Source organism: Peromyscus californicus, unplaced genomic scaffold, assembly GCF_007827085.1.
Source record: "Peromyscus californicus insignis strain IS unplaced genomic scaffold, ASM782708v3 Scaffold_11__1_contigs__length_118956290, whole genome shotgun sequence".
Taxonomy (NCBI): domain Eukaryota; kingdom Metazoa; phylum Chordata; class Mammalia; order Rodentia; family Cricetidae; genus Peromyscus; species Peromyscus californicus.
This window is the reverse complement of record NW_026294402.1, coordinates 52,293,851-52,320,019: the sequence shown is the minus strand read 5'-3', so window position 1 is coordinate 52,320,019 and position 26,169 is coordinate 52,293,851. Positions and strand designations below refer to the sequence as shown.

At 45.4% G+C, this 26,169-nt stretch overlaps 1 protein-coding gene across 8 annotated transcripts in view; it reads left to right on the top strand.

Moving 5' to 3' along the window:
* Positions 1–26,169, top strand: part of Arid3b (AT-rich interaction domain 3B) — a 78,825-nt gene that overhangs the window by 18,428 nt on the left and 34,228 nt on the right. For all 8 annotated transcript variants that reach the window (XM_052761561.1, XM_052761546.1, XM_052761552.1 and 5 more), the window contains exons 3-5: positions 11,537–11,608; positions 11,799–11,871; positions 25,458–25,641. In XM_052761561.1, the coding sequence (XP_052617521.1) occupies positions 11,537–11,608; positions 11,799–11,871; positions 25,458–25,641 (329 nt within the window). The remainder of the gene's footprint in view (positions 1–11,536; positions 11,609–11,798; positions 11,872–25,457; positions 25,642–26,169) is intronic.

Here is a 26,169-nt window from a genome sequence, read left to right as displayed (position 1 = left end):
TGTAGAGTTGTTCTACATCAGTTTATCCTTGATAGTGGTTTTGTTTGCTTTTTTTTTTTTTTTTAAATGTGTTTTTTAACAACTAGGATTTTTTTGACCTGCCCTGTGACAATTACTGGCTCTATTTCATTGAGCTGTGTAAGGCAAGACCTGCCATCGTTTCCATTTGTTCTGTTTTATTGACAGCTGAGGAAAGAGGGAAGTAGGCTGTGTGTGGTCTCACCAGGAGGAGGCTGGGCAGTGAATCCAGGCAAATCTGGCTTGCAGCCCTGTGCTCCCTTCTGAGAGGTATAGTCTCTCAATGGTTTCATCACTTTAAAAATAACTTTGTGGTCTGGAGCTTAGTACAGTGCTTGTCCAGGCTTCACAAAGCTTTGAGTTCAATCCCCAGCACCACATAAAATGGGTGTTTGGTGTCTTGACTTCTGCAGAGGCTAGAGGGCTAAAAGTTCAATGTCATCCTCAGCTGCAGTACTCCATTGCTAGACTGCTTAAGACCCTGTCTCAATAATCAATCTATAGAATTTCTATTTTTTTTTCTCTCAGATTGTAGGAGTCATTTGGGCTCATTTTAGGAAATATGGAAAATACACAAATTTATAAAGAGAAGAAACAATCAACTATAATCATACAACTTAGATATAACTTTAAACATTTGTGGTATATCCTTTGTATTTTAAAGGAAAATGCCTACTATAGGTTTATTATTTTATTCTATATACAATTTTGTGCTTGACTTTTTATTACTGATTAGTCTGCAAAATTTTTATTGTTTAAATAAATGCTAAAGTGTCATTTATAAAATTTAATTAATAGTGGTACATGTTAGATTTCAAACACAGGACAATGGCCGAGGTGCTTATTTAACATATCAAAGCAGACCTGGCCACCAGGTTCTCCCTTCATCCCTCAATCCCTACCTGTTTACAGGGCCCTCCTGGCTGACATAACCTCACACCCCCTACCCTAAACTCTCCAGCCTAGGGGGCTGGACTGTTCTTCCCAATATGATTCAACCCTTTTGGTTGCCCACTCTCTTTGTACCTTTGGCCTCCTGGCTGCTGCACCTGGTTCCCTCTCTTCCCTCCCCCAACCCCTCTCCCTCTCCCCACATGGCACAGCTCAGTCTGGACATGTCCACTCTGGACTCTCCCAGATGTCCCTGTGTCTACCTCTGGCTGTGCTCTCCCATATATCTACAATAAACCTTCTCCACCATACTTAGGAGCAATCACGTTCCTTTCTTTTCCTTTTTCTTTCTTTTTTTTTTTTTTTTTTCATTTAGTACACACTTTTAATCCAGTACTAGGGAGGCTGAGGCAGGTGGATCTCTGTGAGTTTCAAGGCTAGACTGATCTACAGAGCAAGCTCCAGGACATCCAGGGTTACATAGTGAGATTCTGTCTCAATAAAATAAAATATAATTTTTAGAAATTTGAGACAGGATGAGGCCTTGGCTGGCCTCAAACTTAGGATCCTCCTGCCTCTTGCCTCCCAAGTACTGGGATTACAGATTTGAATCATCATATCTGTCGAATGTATTTTAAAATATTTGAGAAGAAAAAATGACAAATAGTTTTTAAAACATGTGAAGTAAAAGTCAGCAGGACTTTGGGGTGATTTCTTGATAAGTCTATACCTTTACAGATTTTTAAAAATCACAATCTGTTTATATTTTTAACAGAAACAGAAACCATATGTATTGTACTTCAACTTTCTTTTTCTCAATACTGTGGCTGTCTTTTATGAATGTTCATGAAGCTGTTATTTTGTTGTTTATTTTTCGAGACAGGGTTTCTTTATGTTGCCCTTGAACTGGCTCTGTAGACCACACTGACCTCAAACTCACAGAGATCTGCCTACCTCTGCCTCCTGAGCGCTGGGATTAAAGGCGTGTGTCACCACTGCCTGGCTCTGAAGCTGTGTTTATGCATGGCTTCTTGTTTATTTCTTCTGTAGTACTGAAGAATGAACCTAGGTTCTGTTACATGCTAGGCAAGCTCTATTTAACCACAAATCTATTTCACCCCTTACTCATGTTTTTATAGTCACCTATCTCAGAATCAAAAAAGTACAAAACTGCTTATGAACAGGCACTTACAGAAACAATTATAGGAAAATTCAGAGTACAAACTTAGAGTTCAAAAAAATTGGCTTGAAGGACCAGAGAGATGGCTCAGTGGTTAAGAGCACTTGCTACTCTTGTAAGGAATATGCACCATGTTTGGTGGCTCACAGCCCCCTGTAACTCAAGCTTCTAGATCTGATACCCTCTGTGGGTACCCACATGAATGTGCACATATCTACACAGACACATACACATAAATAAATTAAATAAAAAATTATCCTGGGCCTGGTAGCTCATATCTGTCCTCCCAACATTTGGGAGGTTGAAACAGGAAGGCTAAAAGTTCCAGCCTGTTTTGCTACCCAGAACCTGGACCAAATAAATAAATGAGACTTTTTAAAAAACATTTATAAACTGATGCATGATAGATTTTTTTTTCCCCTCTTAAATGTTTGCTTCGTATACAATTAAATTGTGTTTTATGAGACTTTGAGATCCGTGGCTGGCCAGGCTCCTAATCTCTTAGCTATTTGACCTGTTATGTCATAGTTGGCCTCACAGGCTCTGTAGCTCTGAGGAAGCTCCAGTGGCCACATCAGCAGTCTTGTCAGAAGCACAAGGAACAGCTCAGAGGTTGCAAAGTGCTATCGTGCTGGGTTCCGCAGAGAGAAGGAGCTGGGCTTTCTTCCTAGACCAGGCCTACTTTGCATTTCACCCCTTGGCATTGGGTCCTCTCATCACCAACTTCGTATTTTCATCTTTCTCCCTCATTTCAGAGAAACACCTCATTTCTGCCAGTCTTCCTGATTGCACGGTGTGATTTTGTATCTAGATGAGAACGCAGGATCATGTCCTCTTCTTTCTCCACCCTGCCCCCTTTCTACTGCTTAATCAGAAGTGTCACTTGGCTCTTTTTCCAAGCCACTGAGTTTGAATGATCTCTGTTGCTAGTGGGAGGTGGGCAAGCTCTTTCTGGTTCCTGCTAAAGTTACCTGACAGCGGAAGGTGAGCATCTGATAATTATAATTCCAGTGCTTCCAAGGCTAGAGTGATTTAGTTAAGAGCAGTAATCCTGATCTTATCAGGAAGGTTTTGTAGTCCAACAGTGTAGCTTCTAACAGTATCTATTTTACTTCCTGGGGCTTCTCTCTCCCCTTAGGATTCTCCTGTAATCCTGCCCCTGACCCTTCTGTGTCTCATTGCTTCCTGCAATCAGTTAAAACTAAGAAGAGAGCAGGAGTGTGCTTTTCTTTTCTTCATACTAAGATCTAGGAAATGGATTTTTAACATTACAACACCACCAGCTAGGTCATCAGTAAAGCTGTCACATGCATGGCACATATAATACTGAGCCATGGATCTGGACAAAGATAGGTAGTTAGGTGTTGCTTATTATAGGGAAAACAAAAACAGCCATATTCAGCCTAAATACTTTAGATAGGGACTATATTTCAGAGCAATTAATTGGTATCCAAGAGCTTGAGATCAGTGCCTTGAAGCCTGGTGATTTTGCTAATGACTACTTTGAGGGTCAGTTCCTAGGAATTTGCCTAGATGCTTGCCCTTGGGGTTCATGTCTATTAGATTATAGAGTAGACAGGAAATGCATTACCATTTTGTCTTTTCAGAGAATGCTCAAGAATCTCCTAAGAGTTATCAGTTAGCACCAAGGTGTTAAGGAAAGAAAATTTCTTCCTACCTTTTTCCTTTTGTAGGGACAATTTCTTAGGTGTCAGAATGTAGAAATCCCAAGTGAAGAGTTGGTGGTAGCTGCACCCTTGTACTTAACCCTAGAGAAAAGGGTTAATTTTTGCCTTGAGGAGAAGTGAGGAATGGGAACTAAAATTGCTTTGGACATCTGAGCTGTGCTTTAATAAGATATTCCAGGTGGTCAAGGAGTAATCCTAAAATAGCCTAGATACTTAATTGCTTTTAAAGTCAGGCTCCTGTCTCTGGGGAAGTAGGGCTCTGAGGAATGCAGTGCTGGCTCCTGAAGTCTTAGAGGCGTGGTCTGCTGGGGTTATCCCTCCCACCCCCAATCTAAGTGAAAACAAAAGCCAAGCCTTCTTGGGTCTGGAGGTATTTGCTAATATTTCACCTTTTTTCCACACTTGGCAATAATAAGCCTTTGGCTTCTGCTTTTGTAACCTGGCTTTCTTCCTAGCTGCAGGATTGGTATTGTCACCCTATCCCCTAGTCAGTGGTCTGTTTTCATTAGTGCTCAAAGGCTTCCTGCTTCATCCCCTGCCTGGTTTCTCTCTATTTGCACAGGAACATATTTCTCTCCCTTAAGAGTTCAGTCATCCTCTCTTTCATCCCCTCAGCCCAATCCAGCTGATTCTCTGAGTTGGCTGCTTCTTAGGAGAGTCATTTCCCCTAGTTCTGCTGCTCCCCTCCCCAACCCAGTTTCTCAGAGTTGGCAGAACCACCCACCCATCACCATTATACAAACAATATATTGGCATTATAAACCACCATGGGGTGGGGGGGCATTAAAAAAATATTTTGTAAATGAAGAGTCAGACAGGAAATGCATTACCTGTTCCTTTGTGTGAAAGACTAGATACTGTGAAGCTGTTTCTATGATAGGTTATTCTGTCCTTCCAGTATGATATTAGTACTAGCCTTCATTACTGGGTTGAGGGGCAGGGAGCATACAGTAGGTCTTGACACATGAGTCACAAGTTAATGTAGGGGCTAGAGAGATGCCTCAGTGATTTAGAGCACCAGCTGCTCTTGGAGAGGACCTGGCTTAGAGCCACCTAACTTCAGTTCCAAGGGATCTACTGCCCTCTTCTGACTTCCAAGGGCTCCTGCATACGTGTGGTACACATATAAGCACACATATACACATACAAATAAAATAAAATATTTTTTAAAAGTTAATGTAGGGCTAGTCTTGATGGCATATGTCTTGAATCCCAGCAGTTGGGAGGCAGAGACAGACAGATCTCTGTGAGTTCAAGGCCAGCCTGGAACTAGTGAGACCCTGTTTCAAAAAAACAAAAAAAGCTGATGTAGAAAAAAAAATTAATGATTAAAGAAATCATAAACAGAGGACTGGAGCAATGGCTTGGCAGTTAATAACACTGGCTGCTCTTCCATAGACCAGGGTTCAATTCCCAATATCCATGTGGTGGCTAACAAACATTTGTAACTCCAGTTCCAAGGTTTCTGACATTTTTTTTCTGGCCTCCAGGGACATCAGGCACACCAGGTACACAGACATACACGTAGGTAAAACACCCATACACATTTGGGGGGGTGGGTGTTGTTTTGTTACGTTTTTTTTTTTTTGGTTTTTTGAGACAGGGTTTCTCCATGTAGTTTTGGTGCCTTTCCTGGATCTCACTCTAGTCCAGGCTGGCCTCGAACTCCCAGAGACCGCCTGGCTCTGCCTGCCCGAGTGCTGGGATTAAAGGCGTGCGCTGGCCACCTGGCACCCATACACATTTAAAAAAACAAAACAAAACAAAACTTTAATAACTCAAATTCAAAACAAGCAAACCTTCTAGACGTAAATGGGATTTGTTTTGTCGCCCCCACCCTAGCCCCAGTGTTGGGAACTGAACCCAGGAACTAGCATGAACACTCCCACTAAGCTACATCATCAGCACAGATCATTTGTTTAAGTTGTCTGTCTCCCTACATGAGAGTCTAAGCTCCACCAAGTCAGAGGCTTTCATCTGTCTTTCATCTGTCTTCGGTTTTTGGGGTTTTTTTCCCCTCAGCACTTCTTAGAAATTGCAGTATATCCTAGGAGAGAAGAAGTTTGTATATGAATGAATAGAACAGAAAAAAACTGAAAAGTAAAAGACACCTACAACCCCCGCTCTATTAGGTGTCTGTACATCCATATGTATAGATTATATTTTCCCAACAAAAATAGTTTGTTAAGGGCCTGGAGAGATGGCTCAGAGGTTAAGAGCACTGACTGCTCTTCCAGAGGTCCAGAGTTCAATTCCCAGCACCCACATGGTCGCTCACAACCATCTGTAATGAGATCTGGCACCCTCTTCTGTATACATAATAAATAAATCTTTAAAAAAAAATAGTTTGTTAAAACTCTCCAGAATATTGATTCCATCTTACTTTTTTTCAGTTCAGAAATTTTCTACTGCCTCCCTCCCCACTGTTCACAGTTCAGAGTTTAAATTTCCTCCTGGTATTCAAGGCATTTCACAGCCTGTTTCCACTTTAGCTGTTAGATTTGATGTACTTACATCCTCCTGCCAAAACATGCCTTGTTTGTCCTCTACCCCAGTGTTCACTTGAACTATAAATCTCCCCTCAGTCCATATTCCTCAAGGCCACCTTAACCTCCAGCTATGATCCTCAACCTTCTACCTTCCAAGCATTTCTGATTTGGTATTTGTAGCTTTATTCTATGTATGTCCAACTTGTTTTTCCAGCTCTTTGGTAACCCTCCCAGTGCTGGAGACCACTTTTGTTTTGGAAAGCAGGGGAGCTATTTTCCTCAGCAGCTTGCTCGACCTGGGGTGTGTTCTCAAGGAAATCTGGACTGAATAAATCTATCATCGGATCTTTGCTTCACAAAAGAGAAAAAAGGCCACATGGCCCAACCTTGCCTCATGTGAGATCCCAAACCCCGAGATCCCAGATTGATAGTCGTCCAGAACGAAGCAGCTGCTCACTTTTTAAGAAGGCTTTCTCCATTGCCAGGCAGTTCTGTTAGAAAAAGGCCTTCATCTATAGACCTGAGAGCTTCCTGGCCAGTTCTATCCAGCTGCGCTAGTTTTGCTGGGACTGAGGCTGGCTCCTCTTCCATGGGCAGCTTTTTAGGTTTTCAAAACAAATGAATCCATTTATTTTCCCTCTGCTTTGTTGATCTTCTAGGACTGAGAAGTTGGAGGTTTTAATTTGAGTAGCAGTCAGGTAGTTTAAGACTTAGAGTTGTTTTATTTTGAAACCGTTATATGTACATGGTCTCATGATGCTAGGTGCCACATTCCTCTGGTCCCTTAAATGTAATCTCCTCTCTTTTCCTCCACTTCCCTTCTTCCTGTCCCCCTGTCCCCCTGGGGGAAAGAGGGTCTTCCTAGAATAGATGGTCTGTTTTGGAGGTAAGGTAAAGGTTTACCCTCTTTGGTGTCCCCAGATATCTCTTTAGGACAAGTGAGGGCAATTTTCGTTTGGCTGAAATACACAGATGAAGCCAGTGAGAGGATCGAGAATGAAAGACCCTCCCCTTAGGAGCCTCTTGGGCCGTGGTGGTTCTGCTGCTTTCTCTCCTTTTTTCCATTCTTAATTGTCCTGTGCAGAATACTTTGTGCTGTTCTTTGCAACCCAGGAGGTTGCATGATGTCGCCAGGCAAGCCAGGCAAACCCAGCCCTGGTGCTGCCCGTTAGGAACTCTAAGACTGGGGCACGTGACTGCTAAGTTCTTTGACCTGTGCTCTCCCCAACCCGAGCCGTTGCTGCATGTAGGAGTAAGTGAGAAAGTGCGTCTAAAGTGCACAGTACACTGTAGTACACAAATACTAGCTTCCTGCCCACCCCCCACCCCCCACCCCCCACACACAGTCTTTCACTGTGTGAAGGAGTTTAAGGGAAAATAGTCTGGTTTCCCTGGTGGACATGAGTTGAATGTGGGTATGACAGCTAAAACTAGTCTTAGCTGGATATTTCAAGACAAACTGTCAGTTTCCTGTGAGCTCCTGGTGAGATTAAAGATGTTAAAAGGGATTTCTGAAGTAAGAGGAGGCTGTAAATGGCAATAAGTAACCACTGGCTACTGTTGGCATTGACTCATATTCCCCCAGTTCTGGGATGTTTAATACTGCTGCCTGTGCAGGTGGGTTCAAAGCCTATTCCTAGAAGGTTAGACCTGTCTGCAGTGACTCTTCAACTTATGGACCCCTCCCTCGTGATCCCCAAAGGTTAAGATGTCCCTTGGCATGTGTTTTACCCAGTCTCCAGCTGCCTCTACTTCCCCCTACTTTTTCCCACCATTGCATTCTGTCAGCCACACTTGATGTCGAAGAAGAATTATTTGGGGGCTGATAACTTTTTAGTTAGTCATGTGCACACCCTAATGATAGGTGAGGAAAACTTGAATTGTACAAGTGAGCCATTTATAGCATTCTATCAGTTATAAACAGAAAAAGCTCTATAACCAACCCTCCTAGCACAGGCAGGAGGGGAGACAGGAGGCAGTGAGTCCCAGGGGAGCTGACCGTGTCTCCCAGGAGGTATCAGTGCTGTCTCTGTGCTGAGAGCTGGGGATACCCTCAGGATGCTTAAGATTAGAGGTGAACCAGGCGGTGGTGGCGCACGCCTTGAATCCCAGCACTTGGGAGGCAGAGCCAGGCAGATCTCTGTGAGTTCGAGGCCAGCCTGGTCTGCAGAGCAAGTTCCAGGACAGCCAGGGCTGCACTGAGAAATCAAAAAGAAAAGAAAAGGACTGTCTTTGCCTTAGAACATGAGAAGGAAGGCTCATACACTCAGGCAACTTTTTTTCCTTTCATTCTTTTTTTTTCCCCCCCTAGAGCTGAGGACCGAACCAAGGGCCTTGCGCTTGCTAGGCAAGCACTCTACCACTGAGCTAAATCCCCAACCCCTCCTTTCATTTTTAAAAAATAAAGTTCAGTGTCTCATTTCTGTCCTGTGGCCAGCGTCCTTCTCTGTGGTCATTGGGTTAGAGATGTTTCTGGCTAAAATCCTGTCCCTGTAGAGTATATTGGCATCCACTTTCTAATGTAGTTCTCAATTCTTTGTTCTCCTCCACTCTCTCCACTCCACCCCTATTGCCAACTCCTCTCTGGACCAAGCACATTATAATTGTTCCTTACTTCGTGGCAATAGCCAGTGCTTAGAATCCTTTGCAATTGGGGCAGAACTGGAGAAAGTAGAGGAGACATAGTGGATACCAACCTCTTTCCCAACCCCCTCCCCCACCCCCAGCATTCTTCTCTTTTCTGTCTGTGGAGCTCTGCTGTCACTTGGGTGTTTATTTTCACACATAGCCCTAAGGTGGCCACACTGGCATGCTTGTTCTCACACCCCTCCCCCACTGCTGAAAGCCCTGCTCATTCAAGGTTGTGGATTAGGTCCTCTCCCTCCAACTGAGAGTGACATAGTTTTTGAGCCTTGGGAATGCCTGCAAGTTACTGTAATTAGCAAATACTCAGTGTTTTCATCTTGGTGACTGATAAAGAATCCTCCTGTGAGCGTCAGCCTCGGATCTCCAGTTGCAGAGTTGGAAATTGAGCTGCCACAGTAAACAGCTGACATAACAGAAGCACAGTGATCCCCCATTAAATGTCTTTCAGCCAATAGGAGCTCCCAGGATAATTGACTTTCCAGCAGGAATTACTGGCTCAAACAAAATCATTGGGCATTAGGGCAACCTACTGCACCCTTTGAAAGGGCTTCAAATGTAACGGTCTGGTTTTGCTGACCTAACAGGCAGAATTCATCTTGATTATTCGTTGTGCTAGTTGCCACCAGATGATACTAGATTTCTAGTGACTATAATTACAATGTGGGGTTGAATTTAACAACAACAGAAAAAACAATAAAACAATGCTTCTGCTTGATTATTGGCTTGGAAAGACACTAGTAACAGTATCTGCCTCTGGACCTGGTGTGTGCACTGTCCAATCCCTGACCAAGCATTTTGTTGTTTTTGTTTTGAGACAGGGTTTCTCTGTGTAGCTTTTGGAGCCTGCCTTGGAACCCACTTTGTAGACCAGGCTGGCCTTGAGATTCACCTGCCTCTGCCTCCCGAGTGCCACTGCCTGGCTGACCAAGCACTTTTTTGCACACATCTTTCACTAGATAATCGGGAAAACAATTTGTCATAGCTTGTTTCATTTCAACTGACAAGGTGTCACTTCTCTGTCAGACTTACCTCTCTGTGTGCTGTTGCTGCTATGAGGAAGACGTTGATCTCCATCTCAGAGCCAACTTTGAGTAGGGAAAGCAAAGTGTGGCCTCAAAAATATAACTGATGCCGGGCGGTGGTGGCGCACGCCTTTAATCCCAGCACTTGGGAGGCAGAGGCAGGCGGATCTCTGTGAGTTCGAGGCCAGCCTGGTCTCCAAAGCGAGTTCCAGGAAAGGCGCAAAGCTACATAGAGAAACCCTGTCTCGAAAAATCCAAAAAAAAAATATATATATATATATAACTGAATAGTGACCTCTTGCTTTTAGGCACAGGAGTGCAGGGTGTGCATATGGGTACAGAGTAAAATTCGCCCAGGCTATCATTTCATGGTTTTAGAACAAGATTCCTGTGCAATCAAGAGTGTTCTCCTGAGAAATCTCTGCTCCTAACCCTTCATGCGTTCTCCAGCACTTGCACACTCCGGCTAGCAGGGTGGTGTGCCTACATGTGCCTGTGGTCCAGGAGAGGGGAGGAAGGAGAGGATGGCACAGCTCGAGGTATCTATTGCATCCACCAGGACAGAGTGAACAGAAAGCTACACTGGGAGATTTCATACTTGCCACTGGCACAGAGGTGGCTGGACTGTCTCTATGGTATATGTGTTTGTGTATTTGTGGAAGAGAGTTTCAGTTCAAATAGCAAATTGATTCTGTACCAGGCAGTGTGGTGTTGTGCTGGGGTACAAAGAAGATAGTAAGATTGATTTTCTATCAAGGACGTTCCTTCTGATGGAGATGACATAATTCCAAAAGATTGAAATCTGAACTAGCAGCAGACAGAGACTGCTTCTGGTGTTCTTAATGCAACTGGGTGAAGGACGGGTTTCCTGTAGAAGAGGTAAAGAGGCAGCTGCCAGAGGAGTAAGTTACCCAGCTGAATAAAGAACGTAAACACAGGCATCCTTCCCCTTCCCTCCTACTCCACTGAATGGCATTGCTTTGATCTAACCAAAGCTTAGGTTTTGTTTGTTTTGTTTTTTAATTTCCTAATGAATATTAGCTTTTGTGCCCAGTCTGCACCTCAGGCATAGTCTCAGGCTGTGGTGGCCTGCAGTCACTCAGGCATTCTCATCACTAGCAGGGTTTCTGATGGTAAGCTGGATGGAGAGACTAAAAACGTGTCGATCTTTGCCCCACTCACTTGGCCCTTCACTTGAGTGCAGTGTTGGGAGCTGAGCTGAGCATCTTTGCAGCCACTGCTCAGTGAGTGTGTCTCAAAATGGCAGTTTGTAGAAAGTCAGCTGGGATGGGGGTTCTTGGGACTCTGGGCTTTTGTGTCATTCTCAGCATTATCAAGCATAAGCGACATCCATCTTTGCCAAGTAAGGGAGGTGGTTCTTTTGAAACCCACCAACCCAGCTACACACCAAATTTTGAAACCACCATCAAAAGCAAAACAGGAAGTCCCTGAAAAGGGTAGTAGAGGGTCCTGAATAGGCTTTTCTAGTGTGAGCCAGGAGAGCAGGAATGCTGAGGATGGTCATCTTTCCCTGAATGAAGGTCTTGCTCTTTCACTCATAATTCCCATTCCCCTCTCAATGTTGTGTTTTGTCCCCTTCAGAATGGTGCTTTGGCCTGGAGCGATGATGCTGATGGAGGCCGGGGAAGAGAGATCTCTCGAGATTTTGCCAAGGTCTGTAATGTCTTTGTGATAAAGATAGAAACAGTTCTGCAGTGGGCTGTATTGTTCCCCTACACGTACAGATGTGAGTGGCAGATGAGTCACATCTATAGTTCCTCAGATGTCTGTAGTATCTCTGGGATGACACCTGCAGTGAGATGGGATGTTTCATTGTGGTTTTTTCTTGGGGTCTGGCCTGCAGCTGTATGAACTGGACGGTGATCCTGAAAGGAAAGAATTTCTGGATGACCTCTTTGTCTTTATGCAGAAGAGGGGTAAGTGTGTTGCCTCTCATTGTTCCAACTAAGTGCTTACTGAGTGACTGCTGTGTTACTATTGCCCATCCTCCTTCACTCCTCCCTGTCCAAGGGTTATTTAAATAATTGACATCCAGATTGAAGGGAGCAGAAAGGACCTTAGCAAAAGATAGATTTGGCCCTGCCTTAATTTTGTCTCTCTCCTAATTAACTAGTCTCTGGAGACATTTCAAATCCAAATATATTTTTATTGTATGTAGCCTTATAGCTGCCTCAGGCTTCATTTAGAAAAGCATGTGGCATGTACTGTTGGTGTAGTTAGTCCCACCTAGACTGAGAAAGGTAAAGAAGCCAGAGGGACCCTTCTGGTGGTTCTGGAGAGTGTAAAATATCCCATGAAAAGGAAGGGCCAACAAAGCCTATTGGATCTCTGACATATTTGGGATATTCCTGCAAGTTAACTGCTGAGTATGTAGACATCCATTTATAACCCACTTCGAGGTTCTTTGTCTTCCTCTCCCTGCACACTACCCCCTAGAGCTGGCTGCACTCTGGACCATGTCGTGACTGACTCTTGAGCCCAATGACTCAACTTCCTGGCTTTATATCCTGTCACAGCAATGGGTTCACCAGCTAGGTCAGGCCTCAGGAAGCATGGCCAGAACTTCAGCCACCCTGTAAGAAGACCCTTAATAATTTATGTAGCTCCACGTTCATCACCCTCAAGATATAGCCACCACCAGCCACTCCCTAGAACCCTGCTAATATCTGATCACAGATTCTTTGAGGTCTGTCAGCAACTTTATTAAGATCTGGGAATGATTTTTTTCTTTGTTCTAGGCTGAGCTATGATAGCAGCTAAATATTCTTGAATACACAGCTCCTGTTGGCTCCCTCTCCCTGCTTCCTTTCCCTACTCCTCTCCTTTTTGCTTCTTTTTTCTAAAGCCTGTGCCTTCATGGTAGTGAGCACTCACTGCTAGGTTGCTTTAAAAGACGGTAGAAAGGTGAGAGGCTTTGTTCCTCTGTCTCCAAGCCTATCAGAGCAGTAGATGCAGCCCCAATTAGTTTACTCCTCTCACAGTTATCTGGAGCTGGTATGTGTGAGCACAAAACAAAAATACAGCCCTGAAAGATAATGTGACTGGCAGCAGGGAAACTCCCTGTGCCCTGAGAGAGAGAAATCCACTTAATACTTTGGGCTCGCCTTCCAATTACCTTTTAATTATTTACAAGCTCCACAAGCCCAGCTGGTGCAAAGCCAGGCGCTGATCCTGTCTCAGAGGGGCTGCCATAGCAATATAGATTTGAATCAGCGGTGGAGCTCCACTGCTTTATTTTTCTATTTTATTGTTTTTCTCTCTTCCCAAAAGGGTTTTCAACAGAAAATGTAAGCTAGAGCAGCCTAGTCATGGGTGAAGATTGGTAAATTGTTCACTCCTTCATGTTTCCTTTAGATTTGTGGCTCCTGGAGGACAGTCACTTTGTCATCCCTCTATCTCTGGAGCCAGGCAGGTGGTGCTTAGGCTATTTGCTGTCTGAGCATCTTGTTGGTTCTCCTGACTCAGCTTGCCCTGCAGGTGGCTGAGCTGCCTGGAGCCTGGTGTAGATCTGCTTCATTTCCATAGCAATACTATAGTTTAGGTCAGTGGTAGGGAGCAATCTTCATGGCCTTGCTGTCCCGGGGCCGACAGCTAGTCATCCAGCATGTTTTTGAGGGATGGCAGCTGTTGGTGATGTCGGTCTATAGCTCTTTGGGCCCGTCTTCAGCACTTTCGCCAAATATTTCACCATTTGCTGGCATCACCAAGAGAGTAAAGACAACTGAATCCCTTGCTTGTTAGTTACTCTGATGGTGATTTTCTTTGCTTTAGCAGCCGTTGACTTTAGGGACTGGATTATCCTTTTTTTGTGGAAGTAGACTTGTACACTGTAGATTATCAGCAGTATCCTTGGCCTCTTCCCAGTAAATTTCAATAGCAGTGCTCGGCCATGATACCTAGAAATGTCTCTAGAAGCTAGGTATAGAGCATATACCTGTAATCCCTCCACTTGGAGGGTAGAAATAGGAGGAGGATCAGAGTTCAAGGTCAACCTCAGCTACATGGTGTATTGGAAGCCAGCCTTGGCTACAGAAAATCCTGGAAAGAAATGCTTCTAGATATTGTAAATGGCCTTTGGGGGGAAATTGCCCTCCAGAAAGAGCCGCTGCCATGTCATTGGAAAGAGTAAGTAGAAAGTTTTCTCTGCAGGGAAAAAACGTCCATGGAAATCATCTTACCTCATTTTAGGGTGGGCTTTTGTCAGGCCCCCCCACCCATCTCCTGCTTGAAAGGATGGACTGAGCTCCAGGAGCTCACATGGCACTGGAGCACAGAGACAGTCTCTGAGACAGGCCCAGGACCTCCTTCATGGAACACTGTTAGCTACTAGTCTAGGTTAGAGTCGGGGAATGAGTTGGGAAGCAGGTGTTGTCTGTTCTTACTTGTCACTCTTCAGAGTGGACTGTGTAGGGTGTTGGAAGTGTTGGTCTCCTAAGCTGGGATCTCGGTAGCAGTTGATTCCACCGGACTTATTGTACAAGCCTGGATTTTAAAGTCCTGGTGATGCTCCCTCCCCTGGGCTGGGCAGCTTCCATACAGCAAGCACCTCAGAGGAAGTAGACGGGGCTCTGAGGGAGGCAGCACACAGCAGGCCGCCACAAATGACTGCAGCTGCAGGTGATAAAAACAGCCCTCATGTGGGAAGGGGCACAGGTTGTAACTGCTGCTTTGTGCTGCCTCCCGCCTGTTAACACATTTGGGTGAATTGACTGCAACAGATGGGCCTTTCAGCCTTTGGCCTTTAGTTTCTAGGCCTAGCCCAGTTACTTGCACCCTGGTGGCCCCTCCCCTCCCAATAGGTCAGTCTGTCAGGAGAGGAGCCTAAGATCACGGTGGGCTGAGCTCCTGCTGGCCTAAGGAAATGAGGCCCTCGGAGACGGAAAAGGCTGTGGATTGTGCAGAGCCAGGCAAACATCCACCCTTTTCCATGATCTTAAGCAAAGCCTACTCTTTGGCCACACCTTCCTTATCTGTAAGATGTTGAAGGTTCACTTAGTATGGAAGCTTCTGTGATCTACTTCCATGATTGCTCTGCTAAGCTCCCTGCAGGCCAGTGCTATCCTTGGGGAGAAACAAGAAAAGAAGCTGTTAGTCGTTCTCTATCAAAATAATTCTATGAAAATACCCAAGATTCTCTAAGACCAAATGTTTCTTCCCTTTTGCTAAATAACACATTCTTCTTTTGTGGACTGAAGCCAAATTGAGTTACACACATTATATTGCATCAAGAGTCTCTTTTCCATGCAGAACATTGTTCTCAAAATGATGCTTAGATTTCAAAGCTCTAGTGTCCTTTTTTTGCTTTATATATATGCCAAGGAGTGGTGTGTGTGTGTGTGTGTGTGTGTGTGTGTGTGTGTGTGTGTGTGTGTGTGTGTGTGTTGCTAAAAATAAAGTCAAACAGTAACGTAGAATAAAGTTGTCTGCTCATTTAGCGCACTGGGGTAGTTTCTGAGCTCTTATTCTCTTATACAATGCCCATGTAGTTTTCCAGTGCCCAAGGGGAGGGGCTAATTTGTAAGTCTGATAGCAAAGGCCATGTGTAAGTGGTTGCATTCTCACTTCTGTAAGAAAGAAAAGCTCTTTCCTTGAGAGGAAGAGCAGAAGTATGAGCTCTGGTGGTGGTGGTGGTGGTGGTGGTGGTGGTGGTGGTGGTGGTGGTGGTGGTGGTGGTGGTGGAGGTGGAGGTGGTGGTGGTGGTGGTGGTGGAGGTGGTGGTGGTGGTGGTGGTGGTGGTGGTGGTGGTGGTGGTGGAGGTGGTGGTGGTGGTGGTGGTGGTGGTGGTGGTGGTGGTGGTGGTGGTGGTGGTGGTAATGGTGGTGTGATTTTACAGTTAATTTTAATATTATCCCATACACTTTGCAGAGTATTTTCAATCTGTTATGTGATTCTTTGCCACCAAGAGCTCCAGCCCGGTGGGATAGAAAGAGCAAAAGACTTAGCATTTGGTCTCAAGTCCTAGGCGGGTGCTCTTTACTTCTTGCACTGCCTTTGAGAGACTTGTCCCTAACCACAGCAAACCCATGGCTTACTTTTAGAGACTCAGGCAAGTCTTGTCCCTCCTGTAGCATAGGGTTCCCACCACTTCACTGGTCACTGTGTAGTAGAGGGTTTGCTTGACTCGGAGTAGAATGTTGCATGCAAGGGAATCCTCATCTCTAGGTCAGTTGTATCTCTTGGAAGGACAAATGTAACAGCTCAGCAATATGCTATTTGCTGAGGCAGAATGAGGCAGTGGACTCAGAAGAAACCCAGATTACTCTCTAGCAAATTGTCCTTTCTGTCTCTACATTCCCATCCCCACTCTTGACATGTCAGGGTAAGCAACTGCATGGTCATAGGGAAGACATTTTTTGTCAAGACCTTACTCACAGATCTGCCCTCATGTCAGTTCCGTCACGGCCACAAACTGGCTTTGGTTTTTCCCAGTGGATTGTTAGATCTGGTTTTGATGTGCATATACAAAGAATTTACTGTGGGAAAAGAGCTTGGTCTGCCTCAAAGTGCAATGTGAGTGTTTTTCCTTCTGTTGTGTGCTTATCTATCCATCTCAGGCAAGGAAATGTTCCTGACATATATTGCTCTGCCTTTTGGTGGAGGTGGTTTCTTCTGTGCTCTGGTATCTTGCCGTAAATGCTCTGTGCCCTGGACACTCTTTCTAATAGACTTAAGATGTTGTCTGTCAGATGGAATGGGTTCAGAAGCTTTATCTTCAAAGTTCTACAAGTGAGAGCCTGAAATGCAAATCTGTGATAATCTCAGGGTTAGTCTTTGAATTAGAGCCTTTTCTCTCCCCCAGGTGATCCAGCTGCTGCTGCTAAGTACACTGTTTTCCTTCCTCCCATCTCTAATTGTCATTTAATACCCTATACCTTCCCAGCTGTCCATAATAATGGGAAAGGGAGTCTGTTTTTTTCAATGGTACAATTAATTTGAATTCCTCACTTTTATTAACTTCACCTTTCCCCCTTCAAAATCTTGCATTGGTGAATTAACACATGGTAAAATTAAATTATTTATAGTATTCTGTCTCCTCTGTTGTAGTGTGAGTCAGCATTTTAAGAGTTGGCCTAAGAAAAGCCTGAGCTGAGGTTTTGGCCCAATTAAACCACTAGGACAAGGTGAGGTGAGGATCCGTGAGGTTGTTGCCACAGATGGCAGAAGAAGCAGATAGCCATGTATGTCCCAGCCTAGCTACTATCCCTCTCCTCTGAACTTTGGCAAGATGTGATCCACTAACAAACAAACAGGTGGACCACAGCAGACCTCCTTCAAACCCTTTGTTAACCTTTGAACTCAGCAGTTTGTGCATGCTGAGCTGGCACTCTGCTGTAAAGTAAGAGATGGTATGATCATAACCATGACTTTATTATTAATCACAGCAGAATGTAACATTACCTAAAGCAAACCCAAGCTGGAGTATCAAAAAAGGCTCATTTAAAATTAGCTTCCCAGGTTGTAGCGCAGCCAGAATCTTACTCATTTCTGATGGAAGTGTAAATGTGAGTAATAAGTCTTGTCTCAATCAGATAATGTGATACCACACAACATAAGAATGAACTGCTACTGGCACACCCAGGACAATTCTAACAGACCTAATGTGGAGCAAAAGCCAGACACAAAAGGTTATACTATGATTATTACATTATGATTCCATTTATATAAAGTTCAAGAAAATGCACATCAGAATGATGGACACCTCCAATACTGGTGTAGGGTGGGAGGGTAAATGTTATTAGGAGGGAAGGGCTTTGAGGGGAAACTAGAAATTTTTCACATTCTAACCTGAGGGTGCTTGGGAAAATCCTTGGCCTACTCAGATTAGTGTACTTCACATGTATAAGTTACAGATCCATGCTGTGGGCATTTGGAAGCCGAGGGCCTAAGTATATTGGTCATTCTAATAATGGATATTGGCATGTTCTTGCTTTTGCCTTTCCTTGTGAAATACCGTAGCACAAACTGCTGCAGACTGCTGGACACTGCTACCCAAGCTCCTATTGGAAGATATGTTCTTCATAAAGTAGTCAGAGGAAGAAATCACCAGTTATTTCCCTTCTTGTTCCCAAGGAACAGGCCAAGGATTAATATACAGATGAATGAGTGGTGGGGATGCCCCCTGCCTGCCTGCCTGTACACATTCCCGGTCTAACTTGGATTTTAACTCCTCTAGACTCCCTGGTTGGCTCTCTTGACAGTCAGGCTATGGGTGTGATTAATGACCCTTTTCAAAGCCAGGAAAAAAGCAGCAAGGATCCCTGGCAGGGCCACACCCTAGGTCCGGGGCCCTCCTCACCCCTGACCAGTAGGCAGAAAACACCCTTTGAATCTCTTTGCCCAGATTGTTGCTGGTCTTCATTGGAACAGGTCATTCTCTGGTGGAAAGGAAGGGGCTTCCTTCCCCTCAGCATTCCCCTAGACTTCCATCTTTGTGTCTAGAGCCAGAGGCAGCTGTCTCTTTTGCCTTTTCCCTACTCTAGCTACATCTGTATCACCTGAGTGATACAGAAGGTACCAGGCCAGGGAGCAGCTTCTGCCCAGCCATATCTACACTGGAAGCTCCTGATAACACCTCTAGCCTATTAGTACTGTCCAGCAGCATTCCCACCAACAAGGGTTAAAGCCCCAGGAGTCTCAAAGGCTTTGCTTGGGTCCCTTGCCCTCATAAAAGCCTTTTACATCCGTCCCTGGGGCTGCCTTAGGCTCCCTGGCTGAAATCTGATAAGGGCCCTCTTTGTTGCAACTGTCAGTCTCCTTTATTGAGGAGGGAACTAGAGACCAGTGGCATTTCTTGGGGTACAGATAAGGCCCTGGATTCCTGTCAGAGTGAGCATGATTAATTACCCTCAATCCTAGCTCTTGCTTTGATAGCAGTGACTGACAGTCCGCAGGCTTCCCTGTCAAGTCCCCCCACACACACACCCTCCCCCATTAGAGTAGAGATCCTCTCCTGCAGGGCCACCACGGCGGGCAGGCGACCCCAGAGTTCTTTTCCATGGGTGTCTGCTTCCTTGCTGTACCCCGACAGTTGCTTTTGCATGCCCCCTCTCAAGCAGACTCTGCTGGCATAGAGAAAGATCTAACATAGACCAGAGAGCAGCCAGAGACCCTTTCCCTTCTCCTGAAATCTGGGGAAGCAGCCATTGCTCGTGGACATGAACTTCCTAGACCAGATCTTAAGTCTCACAGTAGTCCTTCAAAAGAGAAGAGGCCTAATTAACCATTTCAAGGTCATATGGCAGCCTTAGTCCCTAATTCAGGCAGGCTCCTAAAACCAAGCCCCAACTTTCAGTAATAATTAGTACCAGTTTTTATTTTAATTTTTGACTCGTTCATTCTTTTTTGGTTTTTCGAGACAGGGTTTCTCTGTGTAGCTTTGGAGCCTGTCCTGGAACTCACTCTGTAGCTCAGGCTGGCCTTGAACTCACAGAGATCCACCTGCCTCTGCCTCCCGAGTGCTGGGATCAAAGGTGTGCGCCATCATCGCCCCGCTGACTCATTCATTCTTAAGCCTTTAAAAGTGAAAGTCATCTAAACCACATTCTTCATTTCTGTCCTACTTTATGTCATCTTGACACAAGCTAGAGTCATTAGAGAGGAGAGATCCTCAGTTGAGAAAATACCACCATAAGATGGGGCTATAGGCAAGCCTGTAGGGCATTTTTTAAATTAGTGATTGATGGAAGAGGGCCCACCCCACTGTGGGTGAGGACTCCTCTGGGCTGGTGGTCCTGGGTTCTATAAGAAAATAGGCTGAGCAAGACAGTAAGCATCCGTCCTCCAGGCCCGTGTGTCAGCTCCTGTCTCCAGGTTCCTGCCAGGTTTGAGTGCCTGCCTTGGCTTCCCTCGGTGTTCTGTGGTTTAGGATATGTAAACCAAATAAACCCTTTCCTCTCCAAGTTGCTTTTGGTCATGGTGTTTCATCAGAGCAATAGAAACCCTAACCAAGACAATTTCACAGATGAAATTGTGGCCTGAATCTGCCATCTCCCATGTACACTCACCCTGATATTGGCACAGTCCCCTAGCAGACTTCCCTCTGTCTTCATAGTAGCATCTCCTTTGGACAAGGGAAACAGCTTCCAGGTCCACTCAGTGCAAAGCAAACTGCCAAGAGACCAGCCTGAGGATTCCAGTTGGTTCTCCTATTTGTCAGGAAAATCAAAAGCAAGGCAGGTTTTTCTGTGGTTTATCTGGATAATGGAAGAAAAGCACATTGTGTTTCTGAGGGAACTCAGGAGCTAGCCTGCTCTGGGAGCCATGCTAACACTCTTAACAGAGGGCTAGCCTTAAACCAGACAGACAGTGCCAGTCCCCCTGTGGACTCAGTACCAGGAACCTCCTCTGGAACCAGAGTGTCTGAGCAGTGAAGGGAAACAGAACCTTGGCTTTCTATGCACATAGCTGCAGTCTCTGGTGTGAGGAGATAGTTGCCAGGGGTCTCTCTCTCCCTGTGGGTGAGCTGAGTGAAGTTCCTGGTGAAGTTACATCTTTGACTTCAAACACTGCTCTGGCCTTTCTTACCTTCTCAGGTCTGTTTTCTTCCCTAAGCCATTCCCAGTCTAACACCTGAGTGTTCTGCAATCGTGTTGCCCTCATAGACCGCCAGTGGCCAGAGCCCAGCCTAGTGACTGCTTCAGATGAACGTGAAAATCCTTTCTGAGGAACTGCTTGCAGAGGCGTTTTGATCTACAGTAGAGGCTGCCATGGCTTGTCTCCACAGCTCATTTTCAGTCAGAAAACAGGATAAGCCTGGAAGTGGTGGCACACACCTTTAATCCCAACAGAGGCAGGTGGATCTCTGTGAGTTCAAGGCCAGCCTGGTTTATAGAGCGGGTTCTAGGACAGCCAGGGCTACACAAAAACCCTGTCTCAAAAAACCAACAACACTGGTGGGGGGGGGGGGGCGGGGAGAACGAACACTGGCACCTTCATCTTGTACACCTGGCTTGGCTCCAGATGAATGATGACCATTTCAAAAAGTAGGATGCATTATTTCTTTTGGAAGTTGTATTAGTGTTGAAATAATCCAGAAGAAAATAGTGCTGTTCAGACATGGTGATCTGAAATGTATCTGGCTCTCCACAGACCTTCTGAAGAACAGTGCATCTCCGGATGGTAAACCCTGCTATGCTGGTTAAGTGCTCAGCTACAGATGAGCCATGTGTTCTATAACCCAGCCATCTTCTCTGTGCACTTACCCTCCCCACTCCTCCCACTGATGGAATAACAGTTGCTTTGCCTTGCCAACACCCCTACCTCTGCATCCATTCATCTCCTGCTAGTCTTTGTAACTGGGAGCCAGAGCAAAAAAGATCTTGCTCATTCTGAGCTTCTTCAATAATGACTGTGATCCAAATGATCCAGGGCAGGACCTGAGAGGGGACAGCCTGTTCAGGTCCTCACCATTAGGTATTCAAAGCTAGTGATGAGTCTCATTGAGTAGGTCTCATGTTGTCCAAGGCTGGCCTGTGTAGTAGAAAATGAACTCCTGCCTCCACCTCCCAAGTGCTGGGATTACAGCCATGTACCCCATCACTCCCAGAAAGAAACATTATTGTTTAATCTGCCTAATAAGCTGATTTAGCCACAATAATATTAGAGCATGAAGGAAAAATAATCCCTGCTTTTGCACAGCTAACCGTCCTGGGAAACTATTTGAACAGATATGAAACAGTGAGAGCAGTTTGCTGAATTTGGAAGGGTGTCACAGAAATTATGAGAGGGAAAGAACCTGTGTGAACTGAAATAGTTGGAAAGTTCTCCCCGGACTGGAGAGATGGCTCAGCGGTTAAGAGCACCAGCTACTCTTCCAGAGGGCCCAGGTTCAATTCCCATCACCAGCATGACAGCTCACAACTGTCTGTAACTCTCAGTTCCAGGGGATCAGACACCCTCATACAGACACACACACAAGTAAAACACTAATGCACATAAAAACAAGTCATTAAAAAGAAAATCTTGGCCGGGCGGTGGTGGCGCACGCCTTTAATCCCAGCACTCGGGAGGCAGAGCCAGGCGGATCTCTGTGAGCTCGAGGCCAGCCTGGGCTACCAAGTGAGTTCCAGGAAAAAGGCGCAAAGCTACACAGAGAAACCCTGTCTCGAAAAACCAAAAAAAAAAAGAAAGAAAATCTTAAGAAAGTTCTCCCTTGGGGCAGTGGATACTGAAGAACAGACAGCATGGAGACGTAAGTGAAGATAAGTCCTGTCAGAACTGAGGAGGGGTAGTAGAGGCAAAAGTGGGCTTGGCTTGAGGGTAGTGTTGAGAAGGTTCGACTGACTAGAGCGAGAACAGTTACTGGGAACTGCTGAAAATAGTCCATCTTTATGGAGTATTGGTGAATGTGGATCATATGACCAAGTTGTGTGAGATAGGATAAGCCCTGAGGCTTTGTAGACTTTTAAATAAGCAAGTGAAGGGCTGGAGAGATGGCTCAGTGGTTAAGAGCTCTGGCTACTCTTCCAGAGGACCTGGGTTCATTTCTCAGCAACCACATAGCAGCTCACAACTGTCTGTAACTCCAGTTCCAGGGGATATGACACCCTCACACATGCAGGCAAAATACCAATGTACATAAAATACGCATAAATAAATCATTTTAAAAAATAAGCAAGTGAAATACCTAGTAAGAGTAGAAGATGATCTGGCCACAGCATGCAGATCATAGGTGTGAATCCAGGCTGCTGCAGGTGAGCCAATGACCAAGTAAACACAGAGACTTATATTGGTTACAAACTGTATGGCCGTGGCAGGCTTCTTGCTAGCTTTTCTTACAGCTTAAATTAATCCATTTCCATTAATCTACACCTTGCCACATGGCTCGTGGCTTACCAGCATCTTCACATGCTGTTTCTCATCGTGGCGGCTGGCAGTGTCTCTGACTCAGCCTTCCACTTCCCAGCTCTATTCTCCTCCTTGTCCCGCCTATACTTCCTGCCTGGCCACTGGCCAATCAGTGATTTATTTATTGACCAATCAGCAACACACTTGACATACAGACCATCCCACAGCACCATACAATTGGTAATTAATATAAGCCTCTAAATGATTATTTTATAAAGGCTGCGGGGCCGGGCAGGACCGGAGAAACTTTCCAGCTACAGAAAGTGGGTGATGAGAATAGCCAGGACCAATCTAGAAGTTCCTGTCTTACTTGTAAGGACTGTGGTATTGCTGGGAGGAAAAAGGCAGAGAGAGAGTAAGGGAGCCAGGTTAAGGAGGTGAAGGTGATGTCAGTGTGCACATCTCTGACTTGGAAGTAACAAGTCATTCGTGTGGAGATGCCTTGGAAGATTCTGGAGGATAGGACTACACAAGAAGATGGTACCAGCCCTGACCTGCACAACTCTACCATCTCAGGCATTTTTGTCTTCATGGTAGGAATGGGTTCACTATTGAGAACAGCACAGAAAAACAATGCTTCACCTGGAGCTGTGAGTCTTAGGGGTCGGTCAGGTATCTGGTATTTTCTGTATTAATTTGTGTTGGTTTCCTTTGTCTTTTTATTGATATATTTAGAGACAGTGGTCAGTGGTCTATGTAGCAGACACTAGCCTTGAACTTGAGATTCTCTTGTCACAGGCTTCTCAGTGCCTGGAGTTAGAGTCATATGTCATTTTCCTTGGGTTACTTATGCATTTCTGGTTGTGAGCCTAGCCTTAAACGGCTGAGCCATCTCTCCAGCCCTTACCTATGCATTTTTAAACCTAACTTCATGACCTTTTGCCAAAGGGGTCAGAAAACAGCTGGTCAAGACAAAGGTCTTGAGGCTCAATAGCCTCCCCATTCACATGAAGAGCTCTGATCCTACCAGGGTAATCCCCATAGCTGTGTTCACACTGCTTTCTCTTCAGAAATGGGGACCTGGGAGAGGCATTCCTGAGTAGGATACACAAGATGTCCTCTGACTTCCACATACACAAGTATAGATTTTTTTTAATTTTATTTATTTATTTTGAGACAGTCTTACCATGTAACCCACAATGGACTGTAACTCTCTGTATAGACCATGCTGGCCTTGAACCCACAGGTCACAGAGATCTAGCCCCTTTTCTCTCCTAGGTGCTAGGATTACAGACATGTGCCATCATGCCCATGTATTTTATGTATGTGGGTGTTGTTCTGTATGTATCTGTGTACCATATACATTCAGTTCTCACAGAGGCCAAAAGAGGGCATCGAATCCTCTGGGACTAGAATTATAGATGGTTGTGAGCCTCCATGTGGATGTTGAGAATCAAACTCAGGGCCTCTGGAAGAACAGCCAGTTCTCTTAACTGCTAAGCCACTTTTTCAGCCCCTACATAAGATATTTTTTTGGAGTGGGGGAGCCTTCATTCCAGTCTCCTGTTTGGATTATCCTATGAAACAGCCGATGAGATGGATGTGTTGTCACATCCCAGAAGGCCAGCACTTTGGAGACGGAGGCAGGAGGGTATTACGTTGAAGCCAGCCTGGTCAACTTCGCTGAACCCTGCCTCCAAAAAAAATTATTTTTGGTGAAGCTAATGTTCAGCTAAGGGATAAAGTAGCAGCACTGGAAAGGAGCAGCCTCTGTTCGGGCTGGCTTGCCACTATGAACGCAACTCAGTAGGATGGGGGCAGGGAAGGGGTAGGGCAGGAGCAGCAGCCCATGTACAGTAAGAGGAGTTGGCCATCAAAAGGCAACAAGTCTCATTCACTGCCCCGGATGCTGACCCTTCTCTGTGGAATTCTCCCCTCTGACCTCCAGATCATTAATCCCGAGGCTGCCAAATGACAGTCATCCATCACGCCTCCTGACGAGCATCCCAGCCTTCTGTGAAAGGACCTGGGCCCCTCCCTTACTTCTGTCCCCCGGTGCTCATTAGTAGCCCTTCCTGCCCAGTGCCAGGTTTCCTAATCAAGTCCCTGGTTCCCTTTCACTTCCCCTCTGGGCCAGTGGGCGGAAACTGCTCTGACCCTCCCTCTTTCAGAGGCCAGGGAGGGGGGGAGTGATTAGTGAGTGGCTTTTATTCCCTGGGAGACCTTTGTGTCCAGTAGCCACTTTGACTTGACTAGTCATAAGAGAAAAAGGAAACATGTTTGTCCATCCTGTCTCAGGAGAAAGGCATATAGGAGCATGTTTTTCAACTGCTCTCAGCACTAGCAGGGATCTAGGCAGGTGGATGGTCAGCAGGGCCTGAGCAGAAATTGACTTCAAAGGCTCTAGGAGTGTAAGTTGCCAAACTCTTAGAAGAGATTGTGCTTCTGACAACAAACGAAACACCCTCTAAATTCATCTAGATCAGAAAGGCTAAGGGACTTGCTTCAGGCCACAGCCCCCTGAGTTGGGCCTGTCCTGCTTGTTTTGGAGACAACTGGCACTGAGTCTAACTGCTGTCTAGGGCGTTAGAGTCAGATCACACTTCTGAGATTCACAAGCTTTGTGTCCAGCCCGCTGATGGTGAATGTGTACAGATTTGATGCCTTCTTGCTCAGCCTGACTGACATAGCCCTCTCTCTTGGTGGACAATCACAGGCACTCCTATCAACCGGATTCCCATAATGGCCAAGCAGATCCTGGACCTGTACATGCTATATAAACTGGTCACAGAGAAGGGAGGCCTGGTGGAGATCATCAACAAGAAAATCTGGAGGGAGATCACCAAAGGCCTGAACCTGCCCACGTCCATCACCAGTGCTGCCTTCACTCTGAGGACCCAGTGAGTGGCCAGGACTAAGAAGGAAACTGAGTACATAACAGGCTGTTTAGCCCTAAGTTGAGTAAGGGAAGAAAGGAGTCAAATTCCTGAAACAGTGAGGAGCCTTTGAGATGAGCCCCTCAGACCTGAAAAGCTATGCTCACCATGACTATTGTATGCCAATATTTTATTATTCTCTGTGATTTAAACCTCACAATCAGTCCTAGCAAATAGATACCTTCCCATTTTGTAGATTATAAAAACAGCCCTGGGCTAATCAATTTAGCTAGTGTCATACTGGGCCAGTGGGCCTGAAATTCAGACTTGGGCTTCTGTCCCACTCTTTGCAGAATAGAACCACCCAAGTGGCCCCTCTTACCCTGTATTCAGTCTCAGGTCAGTCCAGCTCATTGGTTGCTGAGCTGTTTTGTTACTGATTGACTAGTTACAAGAGTTGACAGAGGCAGTAAGTCCAAGAGTAGCCATGTAGAACAAAAGCCAAAGTGGAGAGTATTCTTCCAGAATGTTCTAGTTGCTCTGTGAATGAAC